This window comes from Rhipicephalus microplus, chromosome 8 (genome assembly GCF_043290135.1).
Source record: "Rhipicephalus microplus isolate Deutch F79 chromosome 8, USDA_Rmic, whole genome shotgun sequence".
NCBI classification, from domain to species: domain Eukaryota; kingdom Metazoa; phylum Arthropoda; class Arachnida; order Ixodida; family Ixodidae; genus Rhipicephalus; species Rhipicephalus microplus.
In genome coordinates, this window is record NC_134707.1 from 91,405,219 (window position 1) to 91,428,910 (window position 23,692).

The following is a 23,692-nucleotide window of genomic DNA, read 5'->3' on the forward strand; positions in this document are numbered from 1 at the left end:
GATAGTCTTGCGTCTGAAGAGAGTGAACAAAACGTTTGTTTTATGTTCTGCAAAAGAAAATTGGTGAATAGTATTCTGCAGGCACTGTGTTAGAGTGACTCTAGGGTGTGGTGGAGGCGAACGAGCGCATCTAGGCACATTAGACACAAGTGCCATCTGGCAGTTATCTTCGAAAACGAAGTCGTGCAGCCCGCGCAGAAAGATACGCGCTAGTCTCGGAGGTGATAAGCTGTAGAACGCAAAGCGACGAGTAGGTGCCACCTATGTGACGTCGTAGCAAAGCGTTGAAAACACCTTTTTGAGCATTGCGTTGCACTGTCAGCGCAGCGCAAATAAACGCTACATTCCTTAAAGTTACATGCGTGGGCCTTTTCTAGTGTAAAGGCAGACATAGAAAACATCGAGGCGTTGTTGTGGCGCCTCAGATATGCGCAATAATTGCTTTTTAATTGACGATCGCACAACTATTAACGCTAAACCTTGAGCAATATTGGTGAGCGCTGCGGATGGGGTTGGCCGTTTGGTGCCGTTTGAGGTATCGTTAGGTTGGACAAACACACAAATTTACAAACAGACAGAGAGAGAGATAGACAGACCGAAATTTTTGTGTCCAAGGTCCCCAAGAAAGACTATTGTTTTTAAAAGTTGCACGAACCCGTACCTAAAATTGTCAGTTACGTAGATTCTACGCAGCAGAATCTCCACCTTCGCAACACATCACAATAAATGATTAAAACTGCACTATATCAGCCTTGTGAGCTTAAATATTTATGTGCAACATCATCACAAAACAGGCCATACTTTAAATTGAGGTTGAGGCCAGGCCTACCAAGCATCACAATACGGCGAAGAGAGTCAGTCAAGTCTGCGGTGAATTCAACTCATTGAAGGGTTTAAAGCTTGCTTTCAAGGGCTACTTGTTGTTCAGAGTTTGTTTCAATCACGCATTGGGCAGGCACCTTGCAGTTTCTTCCAAGATGTTCTTGCCTTCCGCAACGTGTGCACTCGTTTGGTCTCAAGGCTTCTTGGTAATATTTTCGTCTCTCTAAAGGTCCTCGCGAATTAAAAATGTGTCTGGTAGGCCGTGATTCCGTGCACCGCGTTCTCAGAACACTTTGGAAGCAGTGCTGCTTCCTAATCCAGTCAATTATTAATGGTCTAAATTCAAACGACCGGGTGAGTGTATGACGTTTCTCGGTGTGAACGCGCACCTGTGCGTATTTGCACTTGACGTCGTGCTATCAAACTGCCCACAAAGATTATGTGGTTTCAGTGCTCGTTTAACGGGCAAAAATATTTCTCACTTGAAAAAAGAGAGAAAGTAGATAAACATTGCCGAGCCACTAAAGCAGAGATACATGGAAAAGTTCGAGCACTGGGTGTGGCGCCATGTATTGAGAGGGCGACAACCGTGTCGATGCGAGGTACCTGCGAAACACAGACTACGCCAACCGGTTCCTTCATTGCCACCTCACCGCCAACAATAGAATCGAAGAAGCTGGTCCTGCGCATTGTCATCTCTCGTGCACCGAGAATCATTTAAACTCGTCAGGATTTCCGGAAAATTGTTAGTCACCATGGTTCACAACCTGCATCTTCGCTCACCCACTGGCCACCACGGCTGGAGAATTGGCCTTCTAAGGCGCAATGCCAAAGCGTAGTCCACGAGTAGTCCTGCTAGTGCGTGCTGCCAGCTACATAGGCGAAGACACGTGTTTTCTGAAGGAAATACGCCATCATAAAAACGACGTCAGGCAGATTGAACTGCGACGCAGCAACACGCCTGTAAAAGAAAAAGACGCGAGGTGACACTTCCTTGACAAAGAGTGTTCCTAAACATCGGGCTCTCGACTAACTCGGCTAGTGACATTTAGGCTTCCTAATTATGACATTGCCATGTATTGCACAGTACGGCAAGAGTGCGGAAAAGATAAGTGGGGAGAAGGAGGAATGATTTGAATGTAAGGAAGAGCAAAAGGACGCAGATGGTTTGAAAGAAGGAAGGAAGGTGACAAAGAGAGAACGCAAGGGAATTAACCAGAAAGACATCCACTTGGGTAACCTCCGCCAATAGCTTAGGGAAGAGAACCACAAATTTGAGCAAGTGGAAAGAGAAAGAAAATAACGGGAAGAAACAAATAGTAAATTCACTGCAGCGTGTACGACCACACCATAAATGAGAGGCGTTCAAACGAACCCGTCGTCCACAAACACAAAAGGGCTGTCCCTGTCGAGAGATATGAAAAATGCTATAAAAGCACCTGTTCAGAAAATGTTCGATCATCCAGTAGCCACAATGCGTTAGCAAGTACTTGTCTGTCTGAGTCAAATGGAGGACAGTGGCGCAGCAGGTTTTCGTTATTTTTATCGGTGCCGCAAACATCGGATGCAATCGTAGAAGAAGGCTTATCCATATTTTGTGAGGAACCGATTTATTCAGCCAGGATCGAGCGAAATCACGCTGGTGATAATATTTACAGATGAAGAAGATCTACAGACGATGATGTTATCAAAGAGAATAAAGAGTCATTCGCTTGTCGCGCTCACATTATGTATGCGGTGCAGACAGGAAGACACATGTACACCATATTAGTCTTGCATAGCACAGTATAGTAACTTAATAGAGTCCTCGAAGTCGTGTGATGGGCAATCAGGTCTGAAATTGGTCAACAAGCAAATCGCCTGCAGTGTGCTGCCACTTACTAAAATGCGCAAAGACAGGTGGTGTAGCACTGACCTTTACGTAGGCGCGAGACCGCACACAGGTCGTTCGCTGTACGTCTATCATGGAGAAGGAACACCCTAGAATCAATAAACTTCTCTCGCAGGATACATTGCGGTGCTTTGATGGTAGTGGGCAAAGCGCCCTATTTAGGGCATTGTCAGTCCGGCATTGTTCAGTTATAGAAGCGCACATTACGAGCCCACAAAAGTTTCCACGTACGGTGTTATGGAATTCATTTCCTTCAAGAACACTGAAATGTGCGATATGCACCGGCTTGCGTTAGTTAACTAACCCCAAGGGTCTTTCGTTCAAAAGAAAAAATTCAGACTGAAGGTACTCCTTCGTCTCGTTAATATTTTTTCTTTCGTGGTATCTGTTCTCTTCTTTCAGTAAATTCTTCTGCAGTATCAGAACATTAAGGCTTCAATGTGCATAAGGCTACGCATAGTTCTTAGTTTACCAGAGAAAAAAGAATATAATAAATTTTCTTTATTTTATTTCGTGTATGAATGACGAAATAAGGTGTTGTCATGCAAATTGTTATCTTGGTTGCCCCACTTTTTTTCTTAGTCAACAAAATTTGATTGTGTCCTATCACTGTGTTTTTGCGATTGCATGAGCAAATGTAAGGCTAGGGGACCTTTTATTTCTTCGTGCCTGGCTGTCTACTCGCGTTCATATTTAGCATGTACATGCGAAAGAAAAGAAATATCCGCATATGCGTAGTCTACCATGAATAATTTATTTTTGTCTGACATCTGTCAGCTCTGCCTTTCAAACACAGGAGTCTTTGGCAGTTAAATTTTGTGTATTGCAATACAGCTCTCTCGCAGTGTCAGTAAAAGATTGTTGTTGTTATTGTAGCTGTTGTTGATAATAATGATATTATTTTAATTATTACTATCATTCTTCTTTTAAATATTATTATTGTTACTGTTCTCATTATTCATATTTACTTTTTTATAAAATGTTCAGTTTTTACTGAACAAGTCAGATGATCACGTTTCAACTACGTAGCTACGGGAAAACCTCGTGAAGCGGATTTGTGTGCGCTGTTAGCTGTGATTAAAAGCAGAAGTGCAGACGTACTTTCACGAAAACATCATGTCTTTCAAGAACAAGTCAGATTCATTGTGTCGAGTAGGGCCCAGTATGTTGACTGATGCAGAAAACATGAAAATCACGGGTTACATTTCTTGCTAACGCGTTCACGCTGAGACAAGACAAGTCGAAGAAGTGCGTGACTGCATTGTGTTGTCATAGCGTCGTTTACTAACAGTTTTCGAAAGATTGACCTTTATTTATTTGAGCGGTGTAACAGTCTACGCACATTTTGAATCAAACACTGCACCATGCTATATATTAAACAAGGAGATCTTTGGCGTATGTGATAGAAAGGCTGTGCATGCATAAAGAAGGGTAATTGCATTCGGCACACAATAAATTGATGGGTTGAAATGTAACACCAGCCAGGCATTCTGTAAGCTTCTACCAATAATCGCGTATCCGCTGATACACTTGAAAAAGGAAGCGCAAGAAAAAAATGTTTTTTCCAGTACAGGGTGCTGTGTAGTCCTGCTATATGAGTTGATAATTACAAATGAACTTCATGCGTATGGCAGTCGTGCGCAAGTATGCTTTTTTAATTATTCCGAACGTATGGCATTAGCGCATGTATGCTTGTTATTTTCCAAATAGATTTTAAAGTTAAGTAGCAAGTAACATAACATGACCATGAATTTTGTTTTTTCTCCTGATCAAGGGATTATAAACGTGTGGATTACACACAAATACGGAGAAACAATACACCGGTGAAAAGATTCACATCGGTGAACAACGGTATGTTATTTAAATTTACGTCATTTCTAATTTCAGACGTTTATTCAACGAAGTTTGCTGGCGTAGTAATCTGGTGTATGTAGAGTTTGAGGTCGAATGTACAATTTGTACTTCTATCTTTAGTTACGGTAACTGAAGCAATATTTCGTGGTTATCAACCTATCGCTCACCCTATCGCTCACCAAGTTCACTTGAAATCATGATCAATAAATTCGTTTGGAAAGACAGTGCAGGAAATTTTGCTGTCCTTGTTTATGGGCAGATTAGAGCTAGCAGTCACATAAGACCGTGAACTGCAGACTCGTGGCTGCGCTATTCTTTGATATATCCGTAAGGGAAATTTTACAGCATTTCTTCTACAATGTTTCCTGTAGGTGTTAATATTCAACAATGGGAAAATTTTAATAAATTGAACGAAATAAATTGAAAGTAAGGCCAAAAATACAGCTGCCGTATGTTCCTCTACTAGAAGACGTCACCATAAACATAACTTATAGAAAATACCTTGAGGATTTTGTGATGAGCATGCTATATAAAATAAATATTGCGTGTAGTACTCTAGTCTCTACAAGTTGAGGTTGAATGGTTCTTGACGCTTTAACATGTAGGCTTTGTGTACCTATAGGTGAAGCAATTTAGGACGCAGAGATGTAATGTTGAAATAAACACCAAAACTCCTGCATGTACATACAAAACTGACGCTGGATTTTTTTGCTCCGTGTGGTATCGTTCTGCAATTATTAGCTGTCAGCATTTTTTAAACGATGCTTGACATCAAAATAACTTATTGGTCAATCTGTATCTGCATCTCAAACTTACAAATTCTTAGGGTTGCCTTTGTGGTCAAAACTCCAGACAAAAGAAAAGGTTGCTTGACCCAAATACTAAGCAGAGGCACTCCTTCTTCTCAAGGCCGCACCTTGTTTATTCAGCACAATTTATGCACAGCCAGGTGCCTCCACCTTGTTGCTCCTAGGGAAGGGCTGAAAGATAGGTCTATTCGCAGACAACGTCATATTGTCACCATGCAGAAACAGCAGCAGTCGAATCCAGGAAACTCACTTTAATTGTATTAGAATACTGGCAAACTGATCGGAAGAGAACCTCGTCTTCTTCACTCGCTGCGCGTGTTCTTCGTTGTTCTCTTCGTGCTGCATATTCAATGTGGCATTTGCCCCCCTCCAGAGAGCAGCGTCCCGATGCTCTTGTACAAAAGACGGAGTAGTAGATGTATGGTGTAAATCAGTCCGATAAGTAGGGCTTCATTCGCACAACGTGCACGATTTCTGGTTTTTGCTGGCGAGTTGTCGAGGGGTTGTCAGGAACGACCACGTAATTAACGTCGCTCAGGCGTTGTAAAACTGTGTAGGGGCCAAAATACTTCTTCAGCAATTTTTCGGACAGTCCCCTGTGGCGGATAGGACTCCATACCCAGACTTTGTCGCCGGCCCGATAGACGACATGTCGGTGTCGCAGAATATAACGTTGGGCGTCATAATTTTGCTGCTGGGTGATTCGGACGCGCGCAAGCTGCCTCACTTCTTCTGCTCGTTGGATAAAAGATGCAGCGTCCAAATCGATGTCATTGCAGTCGTGCAGTAACATGGCGTCAAGCATCGTCGTCACTTCAAGGCCATGAAGGAGACTGAACGGCGTTCTTCGTGTAGTTTCTTGCTGCGCTGTATTATAGGCGAACGTGATGTACGGTAGAATGTCGTCCCAGTTCTTGTGATCCACGTCAACGTACATACTCAACATGTCGGCAATAGTCTTATTGAGGCGTTCTGTTAAGCCGTTGGTTTGTGGATGATAGGAAGTGGCTTTCCGATGGGCGGTTCCACTGAGCTCAAGCACTGTCTTCAGGAGCGCGGCTGTGAAAGCGGCACCTCGATCCGTTATTATGATTGTTGGAGCACCGTGCCTCAGGACGATATTTTCTACGAAGAATCGTGCGGTTTCAATGGCGGTGCCACTTGGCAAAGCCTTTGTTTCGGCATAGCGCGTAAGATAATCAGTGGCGACTATTACCCACTTGTTGCCAGCATGGGAAGTCGGATATGGTCCAAGGAGATCCATTCCAATTTGGCAAAAGGTACCATGGGCACTTGAATTGGTTGTAATAGTCCAGCTGGTTTTAACGGTGGCGATTTTCGTCGTTGGCAATCGAGGCACGTGCGCACATAATGCTTCACAATAGCTGGAAGTCTTGGCCAGTAGTACTTCTGTTGGATTCTGGCCAATGTGCGTGTGTATCCGAGATGACCAGACGTTGGCTCATCGTGGCAAGCACAAAGTATCTCCTCACGAAGTGACGTCGGAACGACCAGTAGGTGGGTGCTTCCTCTCTGAGAAAAGTTCTTCTTATAGAGAACACCACTACGTAAGCAGAATGACGGCAGGCTCCTTGCAAATCTTCTAGGGACGGTTGTTGTCCGGCCATTCAAAAATTCAATAAGAGGAAGCAACTCACTGTCTTCTTTCTGCTTGCACGAAATCGTAGTGGTGTCAACGACTCCTACAAACGCCATGCTGTCATCTTCTGTGTCATCGTCGCGCTTTATCGGTGACCTTCATAAGCAATCGGCGTCGGCGTGCTGCCGTCCGGACTTATACACGACCGTCATATCAAACTCTTGGAGGCGTAAGCTCCACCGTGCGAGCCGACCAGACGGGTCTTTCAAGTTGGTCAGCCAGCAGAGGGAATGATGGTCGCTGACTACGTGGAATGAACGACCATAGAGGTACGGGCGAAACTTCATAACCGCCCATACGACAGAAAGACACTTTTTTTCCGTTGTGGAGTAGTTGGACTCGGCGCGGGAAAGCGTCCTACTAGCATATGCGATCACACGCTCGGCTGAGTCTTGCCACTGGACGAGTACAGCGCCTAAACCCACGTTGCTGGCATCTGTATGGACCGTGGTAGGAGCATCCTCATCAAAGTGAGCAAGCACAGGCGGAGTCTGCAGGCGTTGTCGGAGATCGTCAAATGCCACCTGTTGATCGTCGCCCCATGTGAACGAAACGTCTTCTCTTGTGAGTCGTGTTAACGGCGAGGCTATGTGGGAGAAATTGGCAATAAACCTTCGGTAGTATGCGCATAGGCCAAGGAAACGCCTGACTGCTTTCTTGTCTTTTGGTACCGGAAATTTTCTGACGGCCGCAATCTTATCGGGATCAGGTCGAACACCTTCATGGCTCACCACATGGCCTAAAAATTGAAGCTCCTTGAAACCGAAATGACACTTCTCGAGTTTCAGTGTCAGGCCGGCAGACCTTATTGCCCTGAATACCGATAGCTGCCTGCTCAGGTGTTCCTCAAATGTTTTGAAAAAACAATGACGTCGTCCAGATAGACCAGACATGTCTGCCACTTAAGGCCTGACAGAACGGTATCCATCAGTCTCTGAAATGTTGCGGGGGCTGAGCACAATCCGAATGGCAAGACTTTAAATTCATAAAGCCCGTCAGGCGTTACAAAAGCCGTTTTTTCTATATCTCGCTCGTCGACCTCAATTTGCCAATACCCACTTTTGAGGTCCATTGACGAAAAGTAGCGTGCATACCTCAGCCTGTCGAGTGAATCATCGATGCGCGGTAATGGGTACACGTCTTTCTTTGTCACACGGTTCAGCTTGCGGTAGTCGACACAAAATCGCAAGCTTCCGTCTTTCTTTTTAACCAGCACTACCGGCGATGCCCAAGGACTTCTTGACGGCTGGATGACGTCATCATCGAGCATTTTCTTCACTTGTTCCTGGATTGCTTCACGCTCTTTCGGTGCTACGCGGTATGGGTTCTGTCGTATCGGCCTTGCCTTCTCCTCCGTTATTATCCGATGCTTCGTCAGTGGCGTTTGACTGACCCTCGAGGTCGATGAAAAACAGTCTTTGAGCTGGTGAAGAAGATCTACTAGACGCTGTCTCTGCGCTGGTGACAAATCCGAGATTACGTCAATAGGTGGTGGGGCTGACGTGGCTTGCGGCTCGTCCTGTTGTACTACACAGCACTCGCGGATTTCGGTGATCTCGTCGAAGTAGGCAACTGCAGTGCCTTGTGTAATGTGTCGTCGCTCGTTGGTAAAATTCGTTAACAGAACCTCTGCTTCACCGCACACAACGTTGACGATATTTCTGGCAATTGCAACACCGCGAGATAGTAGGAGCGTCAATACTTGTTCAGCGATTCCTCCTCCAGTATTCTGCTCGCTGCACGTGACTGAAACAAGGCGGCACGATAACGGAGGTACGGTCACATCGTCAATGACTCGTAGGGATTTTCGGTGTAGCGCTGCGCTTTGATCCGCTGAAAAGGTCCGTACACCGTCCGGAATATTGATGATGGCACCATATTCCCGCAAGAAATCCATCCCCAAGATTGCCTGTTTGGAACACTCAGAAAGGATAACAAAAGTTGCGACGAAGGATGCATCCCCTATCTTCATTCTTGCGGTGCACTTTCCGGTAGGTGTGAGTAGCTGCCCTCCAGCTCCTCTAATCTGCGGTCCTGTCCATTCCATTCTAACCTTCCTGAGCGTGTCTGCCAGACTCTCACTCATTATTGAGAAGTCCGCGCCAATGTCGACCAATGCCATGACGTCATGTCCGTCAATCGTAATTGCAACTTCGGCAGTAACAACCCCATCTTTCGTCGATTCATTGAAAATGTGTCTCTCTTCGCTCGGCAGTAATGGGGGATTTTCAGCACTTCGACGATTCGCAACCTTCCCCCCTGAGGTCGCTGCTTTTAGTTTCCCCGGCGTGGACTAGGAGATCTCCCTCTTGGCATGTCAGTGATGCTCCGTCTAGAGGATGGAGAATAACGCCCAGGAGAGGGTGAGCGTGACCGAAACCCAGGAGGAACATCCCGCGGGGTCATGACACTCTTGTCGACGTCAGATGTTCCGTTGAAATGGCGCCGAGGAACCGTAGAAGGAAACCCTTGGTACCCTGCGGCGCGATACGGGCAATACCGAACGATGTGGCCTGCTTCCCCACAGTGAAAGCACAGGGGCCTATGATCAGGGGTACGCCAGATGTCAGTTTTGCGAAGTGGTGGCCGCCTAGGCATCGAAGTTTCTCTGTAGTACCAAGGCGCTGTCGGCTGATGTTGCTGGTGGTACTGATGTGGTGTCGGCACGTTCGCTGGCTGTCGGTGGACTACGTCTGCATAGCTTGCCCTGGGAGTGCTCGTGTTCGGCTCAGGAAGCGAGAGCGCTTGCCTGGTCTCCTGGCGTACAACTTCCGTTACTGAGGCGATCGCGCAGTCATTCGGTTTGGCGACGAGTTTCTTGACCTCTTCTTGTACGATTTCTCGTATTAGTTGGCGCAAAGAACCTTCGTCGGGTGTTGTTGCTGTGGTAGAGGCTGCCACGCTGATCGGTGCACTGTGGGTTGGGCGGTCATACTGGCGATAACGTAGATGCAGTGCGCGTTCGATAGATGTCGCCTCCTTGGAGAATTCATCCACACTTGTAGGCGGGTTTCGTACGAGGCCAGCGAACAGCTGCTCCTTAACGCCCCGCATGAGGTGGCTAACCTTTTTGGCTTCGGGCATATTAGGATCTGCTCGACGAAATAGCCGCGCCATGTCCTCAACAAACATCGTAACGGATTCATTTGGTTTCTGAATCCGTGACTCGAGGAGACGCTGTGCGATTTCTCGTCTTTCAGTGCTCGCGAACGTGTCGAGGAACTTCTGCCGGAACTCGTCCCAAGACGATCACACGCGATTCGTGAACCACGTTCGGGCTCCGTCTTGAAGCGGAAAATAAACGTAGCCCAATTTCTGTGTGGTGTTCCAACCGTTAACATTCGCTGTGTGCTCGAATTCCTCGAGCCAGTCATGTGCATCCTCATATGCGTTTCCGTGGAAGTCAACCGGAAGTCGAGGGTTCAAAACAGTTACCTGGGTCGTGCTTGGGCTGGACATGTTGGGGCCAGTGCTTGCAGGCGTCGTCATGCTTTCTGGCACAGTCACGCTTTCCGAAAATGGACCAAACTCCGGGCTGAGGCCTAACAGGCGCCGGCTGCCGCGGTGAACGGGGGTGTCGATGCGCGGAAGTCTTTCTTGACCAGATGCGGGGCTGTTGTCAGGCGTCCCGAACATGTACCCAGCGCCTCCACCAGTGTCACAATGCAGAAACAGCAGCAGTCGAATCCAGGAAACTCACTTTTATTGTATTAGAATACTGGCAAACTGATCGGAAGAGAACCTCGTCTTCTTCACTCGCTGCGCGTGTTCTTCGTTGTTCTCTTCGTGCTGCATATTCAATGTGGCATTATAACGTTCCTGCTTCTGTGGGGCCAGTATTAATAGGGGTTTGAAGCGCTGACTCAATGCTACAAATAATGGGTTCTGCTATTCTCTTGCATTCATTTATTTATGCATTCATTTGTATTCAAAACGTATCTGAGTAAAACTGATAAGCAATGAAGCTATATTCGAAGCGCCTGCCTTCCCGAGCTTCTTGAGTGAGAATTGCACGAGAACTGGCAAAGAATTGAGAGTCATCGTATTACTACACTAAAATCACGGAATAGCATACCCAAATTAGCAGGCTGGATAGGTACTACTCTCCACTTCAATGCAATCGAATAGACTTAAAAGACTTTCTACCGCTCAAAAAATTGTTTTTCAAAATGTGACACTAATGAGAAGATCGTTCATCACATCGGCGGCAACGAGCGTGCTTTTGTTTTACAAAAGAAGCTGTAATTTCAACTTAATGCCGCAATTCGACGAAAAAGACCGCTAGCGTCACTCAACAGCGATGTGGCGCAATCTACTGGTAGGACAAGAAATCCTAGCAAGCAGACCTATTTTGCTTAAAAACAAACATGCATAACCTGAACTAGTATTTTACGCACCCAAAGCGGCTAGGCTGCGACGGAGACAAGTATTTGTTTTGTTTTCTCAGCGTTCAAATAGGGGTCTGTTGGCACTGCCAGCGGTGGATTCACTTCCCTGCATTCAAACGGCGGCGAAACGTGAGCACGGCCTCCGCCGCCGCAAATAACAAAAACAAAAAGTGTGTGCATGCCTTGAATTACCACTAAAGTATTTGTTTTATTAGTAAACAAAACTCGATGAAGCATGCAATGGCCGCATACGGTACAAGCTTTTTACTTTTACGTGCAGTACAATTGTCATCACCTCCACCGATCAGTGTTCAGGGCATTCATCCCACCGATGAAGGGTGACCTAACTCAGATAGCAAGATTCGGATTTATTAATTTCCACTAACTTTTCAGAGAAACCCCTGCAAGATTATACACTTTATATCGTGCGCTTGTTATTGCGACACAAAACAGGAAAGCCGTGAAGGACGGTACACAGTCGCTTTGAATTTGCTGTTCAAGGTATCAGCGGAAGAGGATACCTGCTGCAGGCGCGCTTTTCTTACGATGCATACAGCATGTTGAATGAGTGTCGTAAAATATCCAGAGCATTAACGTAGAGCATAGCCGTGTGGAGGTTTTCAATAAATTTATACCGTTCCACACACTGCTTAAAAGTCAAGCTACCGCCGACTTGTTCCATGAATATATGTGTGGTGTGCGTTCTTGAACTTTTCATCCAGAAATCTATACAAAGGCTCAAGTAACCATAGCAGAAGTAAAATATATACAGTCTCAATAGAATGTATAAAACAAACGTGGAAAGCTCCTAGCAAGAAGTGACTGAGCGAAACGTATAAGTACCTTAATTCCAAAGCTTATTCCGTATTTTCATCATGTAGGAATGATGCAGGCATTGTACGAATTTTATTTCTCACTACAAAAAGTCATTTCAACCTCAAACTTCTAAATAAAAATCACAAAAAAGGCTCACGACGAATAACCCAGGCAAAACCCAGGCACTCGGGCAGCAGCGGTAGCGGTTGGCGTAGGCTGATCCCGTCTAAACGCACGCCTGATATTCTTGCAGAAAATTATCGCTGGACGTTTTTGCGCTACCGGATCAAGTTGCATCGCAACAAACTGCTGCCACTACGGATCGCCGAGGCACGTGACCTTACCACTGACGGAGCCTACAAAAGGATCGATATCTCACCAACGGACTCACTCGCGCAGCAGCGGTAGCGGTTGGCGTAGGTGGATCCCGTCTAAACGCACGCCTGATATTGTTGCAGACGATTATTGCTGGACGTTTTTCCGCTACCGGATCAAATTGCGCCGCAACAAACTGCTGCAACTACGGATCGCCGAACCACGCGACCCTTACCGAAATACGTGACCTTACCACTGATGGAGCCCACAAAACGATCGAAATCTGGCCAAGGGACTCACTTGGGCAGCAGTGGTAGCGTTTGGCGTAGGTGGATCCCGTCTAAACGCACGCCTGATATTCTTGCAGACTATAATCGCTGAACGATTTTGCGCTACCGGATCAAATTGCTTCGCAACAAACTGCTGCCACTACGGATTGCCGAGGCACGTGACCCTTACCGAGACACGTGACCTTACCACTGACGGAGCCTAGAAAAGGATGTACATCTGGCCAACGGACTCACTCGGGCAGCAGCGGTAGTGGTTGGCGTAAATGGATCCCGTCTAAACGCACGCCTGATAATCTTGCAGAAGATTATCGCTGGACGTTTATGCGCTACCGGATCAAGTTGCATCGCAACAAACTGCTGCCACTACGGATCGCCGAGGCACGTGACCTTACCACTGACGAAGCCTACAAAAGGATCGATATCTGACCAACGGACTCACTCGGGCAGCAGCGGTAGCGGTTGGCGTAGGTGCATCCCGTCTAAACGCATGCCTGATATTGTTGCAGACGATTATCGCTGGACGTTTTTCTGCTACCGGATCAAATTGCGTCGCAACAAACTGCTGCCACTACGGATCGCCGAAGCACGTGACCCTTACCGAGACACGTGACCTTACCACTGACGGAGCCTACAAAAGCATCGACATCTGACCAACGGACTCACTCGGGCAGCAGCGGTAGCGGTTGGCGTAGGTGGATACCGTCTAAACGCATGCCAGATATTGTTGCAGACGATTATCGCTGGACGTTTTTCTGCTACCGGATCAAATTGCGTCGCAACAAACTGCTGCCACTACGAATTGCCGAGGCACGTGACCCTTACCGAGACACGTGACCTTACCACTGACAGAGTCTACAAAAGGATCGACATCCGGCGAACGGACTCACTCGGGCAGCAGCGGTAGCGGTTGGCGTAGGTGTATCCCGTCTAAACGCACGCCTGATATTCTTGCAGGTGATTATCGCTGGACGTTTTTGCGCTACCAGATCAAATTGCATCGCAACAAACTGCTGCCACTACGGATTGCCGAGGCACGCGACCCTTACCGAAATACGTGACCTTACCACTGATGGAGCCCTTAAAAGGATCGAAATCTGGCCAAGAGACTCACTTGGGCAGCAGCGGTAGCGTTTGGCGTAGGTGGATCCCGTCTAAACGCACGCCTGATATACTTGCAGGTGATTATCGCTGGACGTTTTTGCGCTACCAGATCAAATTGCATCGCAACAAACTGCTGCCACTACGGATTGCCGAGGCACGCGACCCTTACCGAAATACGTGACCTTACCACTGATGGAGCCCACAAAACGATCGAAATCTGGCCAAGGGACTCACTTGGGCAGCAGCGGTAGCGTTTGGCGTAGGTGGATCCCGTCTAAACGCACGCCTGATATTCTTGCAGGTGATTATCGCTGGACGTTTTTGCGCTACCAGATCGAATTGCATCGCAACAGACTGCTGCCACTACGAATTGCCGAGGCACGTGACCCTTACCGAGACACGTGACCTTACCACTGACAGAGTCTACAAAAGGATCGACATCCGGCGAACGGACTCACTCGGGCAGCAGCGGTAGCGGTTGGCGTAGGTGTATCCCGTCTAAACGCACGCCTGATATTCTTGCAGGTGATTATCGCTGGACGTTTTTGCGCTACCAGATCAAATTGGATCGCAACAAACTGCTGCCACTACGGATTGCCGAGGCACGCGACCCTTACCGAAATACGTGACCTTACCACTGATGGAGCCCACAAAACGATCGAAATCTGGCCAAGGGACTCACTTGGGCAGCAGCGGTAGCGTTTGGCGTAGGTGGATCCCGTCTAAACGCACGCCTGATATTCTTGCAGACGATTATCGCTGGACGTTTTTCCGCTACCGGATCAAATTGCGTCGCAACAAACTGCTGCCACTACGGATCGCCGAGGCACGCGACCCTTACCGAAATACGTGACCTTACCACTGATGGAGCCCACAAAACGATCGAAATCTGGCCAAGGGACTCACTTGGGCAGCAGTGGTAGCGTTTGGCGTAGGTGGATCCCGTCTAAACGCACGCCTGATATTCTTGCAGACGATTATCGCTGGACGTTTTTCCGCTAGCGGATCAAATTGCGTCGCAACAAACTGCTGCCACTACGGATCGCCGAAGCACGTGACCCTTACCGAGACACGTGACCTTACCACTGACGGAGCCTACAAAAGCATCGACATCTGACCAACGGACTCACTCGGGCAGCAGCGGTAGCGGTTGGCGTAGGTGCATCCCGTCTAAACGCATGCCTGATATTGTTGCAGACGATTATCGCTGGACGTTTTTCTGCTACCGGATCAAATTGCGTCGCAACAAACTGCTGCCACTACGGATCGCCGAAGCACGTGACCCTTACCGAGACACGTGACCTTACCACTGACAGAGCTTACAAAAGGATCGACATCTGACCAACGGACTCACTCGGGCAGCAGCAGTAGCGGTTGGCGTAGGTGGATCCCGTCTAAACGCACGCCTGATATTCTTGCAGACTATTATCGCTGGACGATTTTGCGCTACCGGATCATATTGCTTCTCAACAAACTGCTGCCACTACGGATTGCCGACGCACGCGACCTTTACCGAGACACGTGACCTTACCACTGACGGAGCCTAGAAAAGGATCTACATCTGGCCAACGGACTCACTCGGGCAGCAGCGGTAGTGGTTGGCGTAGGTGGATCCCGTCTAAACCCACGCCTGATATTCTCGCAGACAATTATCGCAGGAAGTTTTTGCGCCACCGGATGAAATTGCATCGCAACAAACTGCTTCCACTATGGATTGCCGAGGCACGTGAGCCTTACCGAGACACGTGACCTTACACTGACGGAGCCTACAAAAGGATCGACATCTGGCCAACAGACTCACTCGGGCAGCAGCGGTAGCGGTTGGCGTAGGTGTATCCCGTCTAAACGCACGCCTGATATTCTTGCAGACGATTATCGCAGGAAGTTTTTGCGCCACCGGATGAAATTGCGTCGCAACAAACTGCTTCCACATGAATTGCCGAGGCACGTGAGCCTTACCGAGACACGTGACCTTACCACTGACGGAGCCTACAAAAGGATCGACATCTGGCCAACAGACTCACTCGGGTAGCAGCGGTAGCGGTTGGCGTAGGTTGATCCCGTCTAAACGCACGCCTGATATTCTTGCAGACTATTATCGCAGGAAGTTTTTGCGCCACCGGATGAAATTGCATCGCAACAAACTGCTTCCACTATGGATTGCCGAGGCACGTGAGCCTTACCGACACACGTGACCTTACTACTGACGGAGCCTACAAAAGGATCGATATCTGACCAACGGACTCACTCGGGCAGCAGCGGTAGCGGTTGGCGTAGGTGTATCCCGTCTAAACGCACGCCTGATATTCTTGCAGGTGATTATCGCTGGACGTTTTTGCGCTACCAGATCGAATTGCATCGCAACAGACTGCTGCCACTACGGATTGCCGAGGCACGCGACCCTTACCGAAATACGTGACCTTACCACTGATGGAGCCCACAAAACGATCGAAATCTGGCCAAGGGACTCACTTGGGCAGCAGCGGTAGCGTTTGGCGTAGGTGGATCCCGTCTAAACGCACGCCTGATATTCTTGCAGACGATTATCGCTGGACGTTTTTCCGCTACCGGATCAAATTGCGTCGCAACAAACTGCTGCCACTACGGATCGCCGAGGCACGCGACCCTTACCGAAATACGTGACCTTACCACTGATGGAGCCCACAAAACGATCGAAATCTGGCCAAGGGACTCACTTGGGCAGCAGTGGTAGCGTTTGGCGTAGGTGGATCCCGTCTAAACGCACGCCTTATATTCTTGCAGACGATTATCGCTGGACGTTTTTCCGCTACCGGATCAAATTGCGTCTCAACAAACTGCTGCCACTACGGATCGCCGAAGCACGTGACCCTTACCGAGACACGTGACCTTACCACTGACGGAGCCTACAAAAGGATCGACATCTGACCAACGGACTCACTCGGGCAGCAACGGTAGTGGTTGGCGTAGGTGGATCCCGTCTAAACGCACGCCTGATATTCTTGCAGACGATTATCGCTGGACGTTTTTGCGCTACCGGATCAAATTGCATCGCAACAGACTGCTGCCACTACTAATTGCCGAGGCACGCGACCCTTACCGAAATACGTGACCTTACCACTGATGGAGCCCTTAAAAGGATCGAAATCTGGCCAAGGGACTCACTCGGGCAGCAGCGGTAGCGTTTGACGTAGGTGGGTCCCGTCTAAACGCACGCCTGATATTCTTGCAGGTGATTATCGCTGGACGTTTTTGCGCTACCAGATCGAATTGCATTTCAACAGACTGCTGCCACTACGAATTGCCGAGGCACGCGACCCTTACCGAAATACGTGACTTTACCACTGATGGAGCCCTTAAAAGGATCGAAATCTGGCCAAGGGACTCACTCGGGCAGCAGCGGTAGCGTTTGACGTAGGTGTATCCCGTCTAAACGCACGCCTGATGTTCTTGCAGGTGATTATCGCTGGACGTTTTTGCGCTACCAGATCGAATTGCATCGCAACAGACTGCTGCCACTACGAATTGCCGAGGCACGCGACCCTTACCGAAATACGTGACCTTACCACTGATGGAGCCCTTAAAAGGATCGACATCTGGCCAAGGGACTCACTCGGGCAGCAGCGGTAGCGTTGACGTAGGTGGATCCCGTCTAAACGCACGCCTGATATTCTTGCAGGTTAGTAGAAAGTGTCTGCAATATTATTTTGCATTCTTATTTATCACTCACCACTTCCGCTGCTGCTTCTGTCCTGAAAACTGTTTTAATTGTCTTCACATGTGTATCACTTCCCTCGAGCAAAAATGACTGCAAAGGCTTGTTTCTTTTGTAAAACAGCGTTTAGCGATAATGGTGTCATCATGCGATGTGTTGACTGCAGCGGTGACTTCAACGGGACATGTAGTGGCATCACAGCTAGGTCGTTTAAGACGATGAAAGATGCGACTAAAAAGTCACTTAGATGTCCTACATGTAAAATTGCTCAAGGGAACACTGACACAGCAGGCCAATCTGTGAACCTTCAAACTGAGCTTGCTGAAATAAACAAAAAGCTGTCGCAAATGCAAGCGCTAGGAGCAAAGTTGGATAAACTGATTTGCTTGCAAGAAACGGTGCAGAGCATCGAAAGGTCAGTGCAGCATTTGTCTGATACCTACGATCACCTTAAAGATGCTGTAAATCGGCAGGAACAAGGTATGGGTGAATTACGCCACTGAATAGAGGCTGTTGAACAGTCGCAAGACGTGACATTGCTTTCAAAATTAAAAGAACAAATGGACACTCTGGAGCAGTACAGCCGCAGACAGAACATAGAAATTCACGGTCTGGCTCAACGAGAAGGAGAGTACCTTCTAACAGAAATAAATAAGATTGCCGTGCAGCTTGACCTGCCGTCACTATGGATATTGACGGAATGCACCGTCTGCGAGCAAAAGAGCGTAGGGACCCTGTCGTTCTTGTGCGCTTTGCCACAAGAACATTAAAAACTGCGTGGTTCGAAAAGAAAAAAAATCTCGGGAGCAAAACACAAGGTAATAAATTCTTGGATAACCTGACTCCTACAAACAAGCGGTTACTATGGCTTGCGAGAAACCGGGCAAGGGAATGGAACTATCAATTCGTTTGGAGTTCACAGGGAACTATCTATGTGCGCAAGCAGACGAATGCTCGCGCAATAGGGTCGCCACGGAAGGTGACTTAGAAAAAATTGTTTATGACTATAAAACGCCGCCTACTTCCACAATTATGGAATCCTATCACAGTGCTGCATCTTTTAACAACTTGGTAGCGAAGAATAGTTGTTTTTGTGACAAAGGGCTTACACTGTTCTATGTGAATACGCAAACCTTAAGAAATAAGCAAGTTGACATGGAGACATACCTATCGCAACTAAATTGTTGCTTCGACTTCCTAGCTTTTTCAGAGACGTGGTACGTGGCTGAGCATGACGTCATACATTTTCGGGTTATAAGCACATTTCCGTTTATCGCTCCAGAAAACGAGGCGGTGGCGTTTCTCTGTTTGCTCGCGAATGCCATGATTGCGAAATCTTGCCTGAATTCACGTGTGTGACCGATGATTTTAAATGTGTTGCTGTAATTTATAGAAACATTCTGATTGTTGCTGTCTACCACCCACCGCAAGGTGCGCTAACAGGATTACTTCATTATATGGACTCAGTGCTTGAACTTGCTAGCACTGAGAACATGAAGAAATTTCATTCGATTATTGTTGGTGATTTCAATGATGACTTACTTTCGAAAACTAATGAAAGTATGCAACTTACTGAAACTATGTTAACAAATAGTCGTGAAAACCTTATAGAACTTCCTACGCCGATAATCCCGAGTTCAAAAACATTGATTGATTTATGTTTTACTTCTTTCACAAAAAAACGAAACATCTTCTGGAGGGCTAAGCTCTGGCATGTGCGATCGTTTTCCGATATTTGCTGCGTTACAATTCTCTATGCACATTGATAGAAATCACAACTTCAAGCGTGTTATAAATAGACGAAGTATACAGTTATTTCAAACGTTACTTTCCATTGGAGATTGGTCTGATGTTTATGCTGAAGAAAATCCCTCAGCATCGTATGATCTATTTGTGTCCAAAGGGAAAGAAATATACAATGTAGCATTTTCTTTCTCCTCTGTGGTCCGGCCTAAAAGAGCTAGAAAAGAATGGGTAAATCATGAACTATATAAACGAATTCAACACAGAGACAATATATTCAGTCACTTTTTAAAGACAAGAGACCCCCAAATATTAAAAAAATTCAAACAAGTCCAAAACAAACTCAACAGTGATCTGAAGAAAGCAAAATCTGAATACTGTACACGTAAATTTGAAACTTCTATGAGTGATGGTCGTATAATGTGGAACATATACCGCGAGCTAATAGGTTCCTGTTCGCAAAATGCGCCGACAGAGGTTGTTGTAAATTATGTTAAGTAGTGCGGTAATGATGCAGCTCATCTCTTTAATAATCATTTTATCAATGCTGGTGCTCCAACCTCTATATTTGGTTTTTGCTAAAATCGAAGTTATGAAAGTTACATTGGTAATCGTGTCGGCGAGAGAATATTTCTTACGCCTACATCTGAAAGTGAGATTCTTCCATTATTATCTCCTTGAGTAACAAGTCAGCCGCTGGAGAGGATGGCATCAAAGCTCAACCTATTAGAGCAGTTGCTCACATAATATGCGGTTCATTGGAACATATTTGCAACAGTATACTCTCCACTGGTATTTTCCCTGAAAAAAATGAAGCTAGCTTGTGTTTCAGTAATCTTTAAGGGTGGGAATCACAATGACTTAAACAACTACAGACCGATTTAGGTACTCCCATTATTTTCAAAAATAGCTGAGCGTATTATATATAAGTGCCTTAATAGCTTTCTACTGGATAAAGGTATTATTTCGGATAAACAATATGGCTTTCAAGAGAATAAGTCAGCTGAAATGGCATTATTAAGAATTAGAGATACAATTATAAGTAATATTGAAGAAAAAAACTCACCATTGGTATAATTTTAGACTTTCGAAAGGCCTTCGATTCTATAAAACATGAAATATTGCTTAACAAGCTCCACGTATATGGCATTCGCGGCGCAGCCTTAGAAATTATGAATAGTTACCTTGATTCTCAATTGCAGTATACTTCCCTGCAGGATTACAGTTCAGACAAAAGCTCGATTAAATATGGGGTACCACAAGGTTCAATTTTAGGGCCATTATTGCTTATCACGTATATAAATGATATAGTAAACATTCCACTCACAGATGAATTGGTCTTGTACGCGGATGACACTAATGTGTTTTTTTTTCTGGTGCTGACCTTCAGGAACTAGAAGTTACTGTAAATTCTTGGTTAAAAGAGCTTCACCAATGGCTCTATGTAAATCAGCCAAACCTAATTGCGAAGAAAACAAAGTTTACGGTTTTTTGTTCAAAGAATAAAGAAATGAGCTACGATGTAAAACTTTTATAGTGTGGATCACAACTAGAGCGTGTGACAAGCCATTGTTTTCTAGGTGTTTTATTTCATAAAAATTTAAGCTGGCCAGAGCACATAAATAAGGTCCGCACCAAGGTAGCACGCTCTGTTGGTCTACTACGACGGATCCGATGCTATCTGCCTGTCAAGTTCATCAGACAACTGTACTTTTCACTTGTACACTCGCATCTTAGCTATGGCTTATTAGTATGGGGGAACGGAAACAAAACCGATATAGAAAAACTAGCAGTACTACAGCGTCGAGCTGTTCGTTTGCTAAACTCTTCAAATCAATACATGGGGTCTTCTAAATTAATGATGCGCTACAATATCCTTGACATTAGAAACTCTTACAGATCGAAGATTTGCATTCGGCTGTTTAAAAAAGTTTCTAGCTACTTTGAGACATTTTCAAACCGGTACCTCAGTTGAGACACAGGGTACAGTTTACGCCGCTCATCAATAGTAATGAAGAAGGCCAGGACAAACTATAGTATGCAAACTATTGAGTATGAAACTATGTCTTTATGTAAGATGTATTCTAATGTTGTTAAATTAGCAAGAAGTTGTAGAATAATTCATGAATTTAAACAGTCAATAATGAACATGTTTCTTGCTTGGGAATTGGATGTGTTGTGTAAATGTTAATATCTTTGGTTACTGCATCAGCATTGGCACTAAGTGTTACTGTAAGTAAGCATTACTGGTCACCGCATTGTTATGTTCTTGTTGCTTAGTGATTATGTTCTTGCTGTTATTATATCATTACATTCATTACGTTCTTACTGTACTTAGCGAGCATCCTCTTATTGTACTAGTGATTATGTTCATGTTGACTTATTGTGTTCTTGTGAAATTGCAACTTTCGAATCCGTTGTCTCTGCTGCCCCAGCGAGGTACGGCCTAGTAAGGGGGTTTAAGTCCTCCTTTTGCCTTACCTCGCGGGGAAACCCTGTATGTGTTATGCCCAAATAAATAATAAATAAATAAAAATAAATGTAGGCCAACCTGAATGAAAGCGTGGCATAACGTAAGTACCTAATAAGCTATATGCCAACTATAAAAGCTGACAGCATGCTAAAGAAAACATAACTTAACAACTACGTTAAAACATAAGTGGGCTAAGGCAAGTTTGCAATTTATTCAGATTGGAATTACTCAAAGTATGACAGCTAGAATACTTACTTTAAACGATGAATGCTCAATCACCATATGATTATATGTGATAGGGCAATAGTCTCTCTACAGCCGTAGGAAGGCATGTCTATTGTTCACGTAAAAAAGTGGTGCTAAACGAAGCATCAAATGAAATTTAGTATGACGCCAAGGTCAACCTATATTGCGGAGTGCTCGCACAAGGCTATCTGTATTATTGCATTGCAATTTCTACACTCAACTTAGAGTGAAAAAAAAAATGCGAGGGCCCCTTCCATTAGCGGCGCAAAGATTTACGGACAGAGGAGCTGATCGCTTCTTAGCTGGCCCTGTTTATACAAAGTGGTGCAAAGCGATAATGAGTTATACAAGGCATTTGCAAGAGATGGCTAGTTCTATTCGAGTTCAGCGCAGACCCCTCTCGGCGTTCCGGCCACACTACATGTACTACAACGTGGTTTATTTTGAACAAGTCGAGTCCAGCTGCCTGGGAGTGCACCACGCTGTCAACCTGTAGCAGAACCTATTACACGTTAGAGAGCCATAAGTCGCTTTTTTTGGCTTCTGCACTCGCAGTGATGCGAGTTCTGTTCATTGTAGCACCTATCTGCTAGTTCAAACTACACTCTATTGATAAAAATTTGTACCAGTTATTTAGCATCATCGAGTTTTAAATAACGAGAGTTCGCAATAGTTGTTTAAAAGGAATTCTATAAGAACTCAAGGTCTGTTTTCAAAATGGCTGCCTTGCTATTCATAACCTTACAAAGTGTAAAACGACTATTTACAAAAGCATTACTGCTCTCATCAAGTATTAAGTATTTTTGTACAATAGTTGTGAAATCTGTTGCAAGAACGCGTACTTGATTGGTCTAAAGCTAGATATTGCATTTCGTGCAAAGTGAAGCATCTCAAACACGCAGAAAAACCGGAATATTTTAAAAATATTTTCTTCCAATGTAGAAAAATTTTCATTGCTTGTATACTGAATTTAATAACTGTGTAAATCCTAATGAAGTAGTTTATGTCAACCATACTATTACGCAGGCACAGCGTACTACAAAATTTTTCATTTCACACATTAGCTGACTCGTGTGTTAGGATGTGGGTTCTTGTATCAATAGGCACCATGCAGAAAAACGGAGAACCCAGGAACCCGCACCTTGCTGTTTGGCCTCTGCAGTTAGATCACTCATGCTGGCCTGACATTTAGGCAGTGTGGCAACGGCTCAGTTTTCATCATAATTTTTGCATTTCAGAAACAAATGAATACACAATGTACACATTCCCATACGTACTAGATGAGTGCGCTGTTATAAAGAAGCAAACAAATACAAGTCGAGGTACGTAAACACCCATATCAAGTATTTTTTATGCATATACGTTTAGTTGCCGCATATGCCAAGTTGTAACTGTTATTGAAGTTTCCAGGGGAGGTTTATTTTCGGTTACGTTCCTTTAGCAGCTCTTAAAAAGGTGCACATTCTTCGTGAGAGAGGCGTCCAACTAGAGGCGCAATTCTCTCTATCACATGAACTATAGGAGCAATCATGCAGTTATTAGAGGAAGAGTCCCAAATTCTAACTACCCAATAGTATTTGGGTCGAAGTG

General features: G+C 45.7%; 1 protein-coding gene across 1 annotated transcript in view; it reads left to right on the forward strand.

The window, feature by feature from the left end:
• LOC119184562 (uncharacterized) overlaps nucleotides 1-23,692 on the forward strand; it is a 46,451-nt gene that overhangs the window by 20,169 nt on the left and 2,590 nt on the right. The window contains exons 4-5 of the mRNA XM_075872311.1: nucleotides 4,488-4,564; nucleotides 23,341-23,424. Of these exons, the coding sequence (XP_075728426.1) occupies nucleotides 4,488-4,564; nucleotides 23,341-23,424 (161 nt within the window). The remainder of the gene's footprint in view (nucleotides 1-4,487; nucleotides 4,565-23,340; nucleotides 23,425-23,692) is intronic.